Source organism: Limulus polyphemus, unplaced genomic scaffold (genome assembly GCF_000517525.1).
Source record: "Limulus polyphemus unplaced genomic scaffold, Limulus_polyphemus-2.1.2 Scaffold637, whole genome shotgun sequence".
In the NCBI taxonomy this organism is placed as follows: domain Eukaryota; kingdom Metazoa; phylum Arthropoda; class Merostomata; order Xiphosura; family Limulidae; genus Limulus; species Limulus polyphemus.
In genome coordinates this window covers 46,997-48,573 of record NW_013666247.1, presented here as the reverse complement: position 1 = coordinate 48,573, position 1,577 = coordinate 46,997, and the positions used below count along the sequence as shown (strand labels likewise).

The window sequence follows — 1,577 nt, the reverse complement described above, 5'->3', positions numbered from 1 at the left end:
CATTCATTCTGCAGAGAAAAAAAAAATATGTTCATTATTTGCATTGCCCCCTCCCCTCAGTGGCACAGCGATATGTCTGCGGACTTACAGAGCTAGAAACCGGGTTTCGATACCCGTAATGGAAAGAGCACAAATAGCCCATTGTGTAGCTTTGTGCTTAATTACAAACAAACAAATATTTGCATTTATAGAGCTATGATCACGGACAATAAGAGGATTAAGTGTTAACTATCGGTTGAATGAATATCTACATATCCCGAGTGCAAGTATTCAGATTTAGTTTCTGAAATAAAAAAAGGAGTAAAAACTATACTATCTTTGTATTAACTTATTTCCATATTATTATTATTTTGTTTTTCTTCATTTGCCAAGTAATCAGTACAAAGTATAGCTCAATAATATGCTATCTTTTGTGTGGACCTACATACAGAATACGCCAAAGCAAAGATTATAATACTACATTCAAATGAAATTATAGCTCAATTATTCGATATCTTTCGTGTGGACCTACATACAGAATATGCCAAAACAAAGCTTATGATAATACATTAAAATGAAATTTATTAATTCATATTTCTCTTTACGTCATCGGCATTCAAAGGATTTTCATTATTTTAGAGCATATATTTTTTTCTTTATTTCATACGTATGAAATTGATATGTGTTATATATGAAAGGGGTACGAGTTGTACGGTAGAACAATGCACCGTAGTGAGATTATCGTATGTAAATGATCACGTTCCAACCTAGAATACAAGTCTTCTATTAGGTGACCAGTTAAGAAGGAGTATAGAGCATAAACATTAGCTTTTACGACATTTAAACCAGGAACACGAAGGAAGTAGAGAACAGCAAGATGTATAGAAACCGTTACTTTCTTACCAGACAATATATCTTTCTGTAAGTTTATGGAATAAATATATGACAACTCTACTTATTTTTATCGAATGAATAGAAAAAGGAGGAAAACCTTGAAGTAGATCATAAACGTTCAAACAAAGAACATGCTCTTTATCATAATAATTAGATTTTTCTTAGTTTGTATAATTTTTGGAATTCTCCGATTCCGACTTTTAAATGTTTATGTAATTTGTTGTAAAACATTTCACTCACTTTTTATTAGATTAAAAGAATCTTTCACATACTTAATTACTTCATGTAAATTGTCGATCATCTAAAAGGTTAATTTCTGTTATCGGTGAAAAGGGCCATCTTCTAGCCTGATGATGTCACTGGTTATCGTCACACTTGAGTGTGTGTATTTTGGTTGATGTTATCTGCCATTCCATCGACGGTGATCAGTTGAGACGGCGCAGGCGTATAAAACTAAAAAAAAGAACAAGAATGACTGATCTTATATACATATATATATATATGTATTTTGCTAAATTAGAAAATAAAATGATAATGTGACAGAAGTAATATATCTGCTATAGCTATCGACGCATCACTCTTAAGAACCAGAAGTAATATATCTGCTATAGCTATCGACGCATCACTCTTAAGAACCAGAAGCAATATATCTGCTATAGCTATCGACGCATCACTCTTAAGAACCAGAAGCAATATATCTGCTA

General features: G+C 32.1%; 1 protein-coding gene across 1 annotated transcript in view; it reads right to left on the bottom strand.

Moving 5' to 3' along the window:
• Nucleotides 1-1,054: 1,054 nt before the first annotated feature.
• The window catches only part of LOC106459613 (glutamate receptor 1-like), a gene marked incomplete at its 5' end in the record, with an annotated part of 33,924 nt that continues 33,401 nt past the window's right edge, over nt 1,055-1,577 (bottom strand). The window contains one exon of the mRNA XM_022386137.1: nt 1,055-1,326. Coding sequence (XP_022241845.1) covers nt 1,243-1,326 — 84 coding nt within the window. The remainder of the gene's footprint in view (nt 1,327-1,577) is intronic.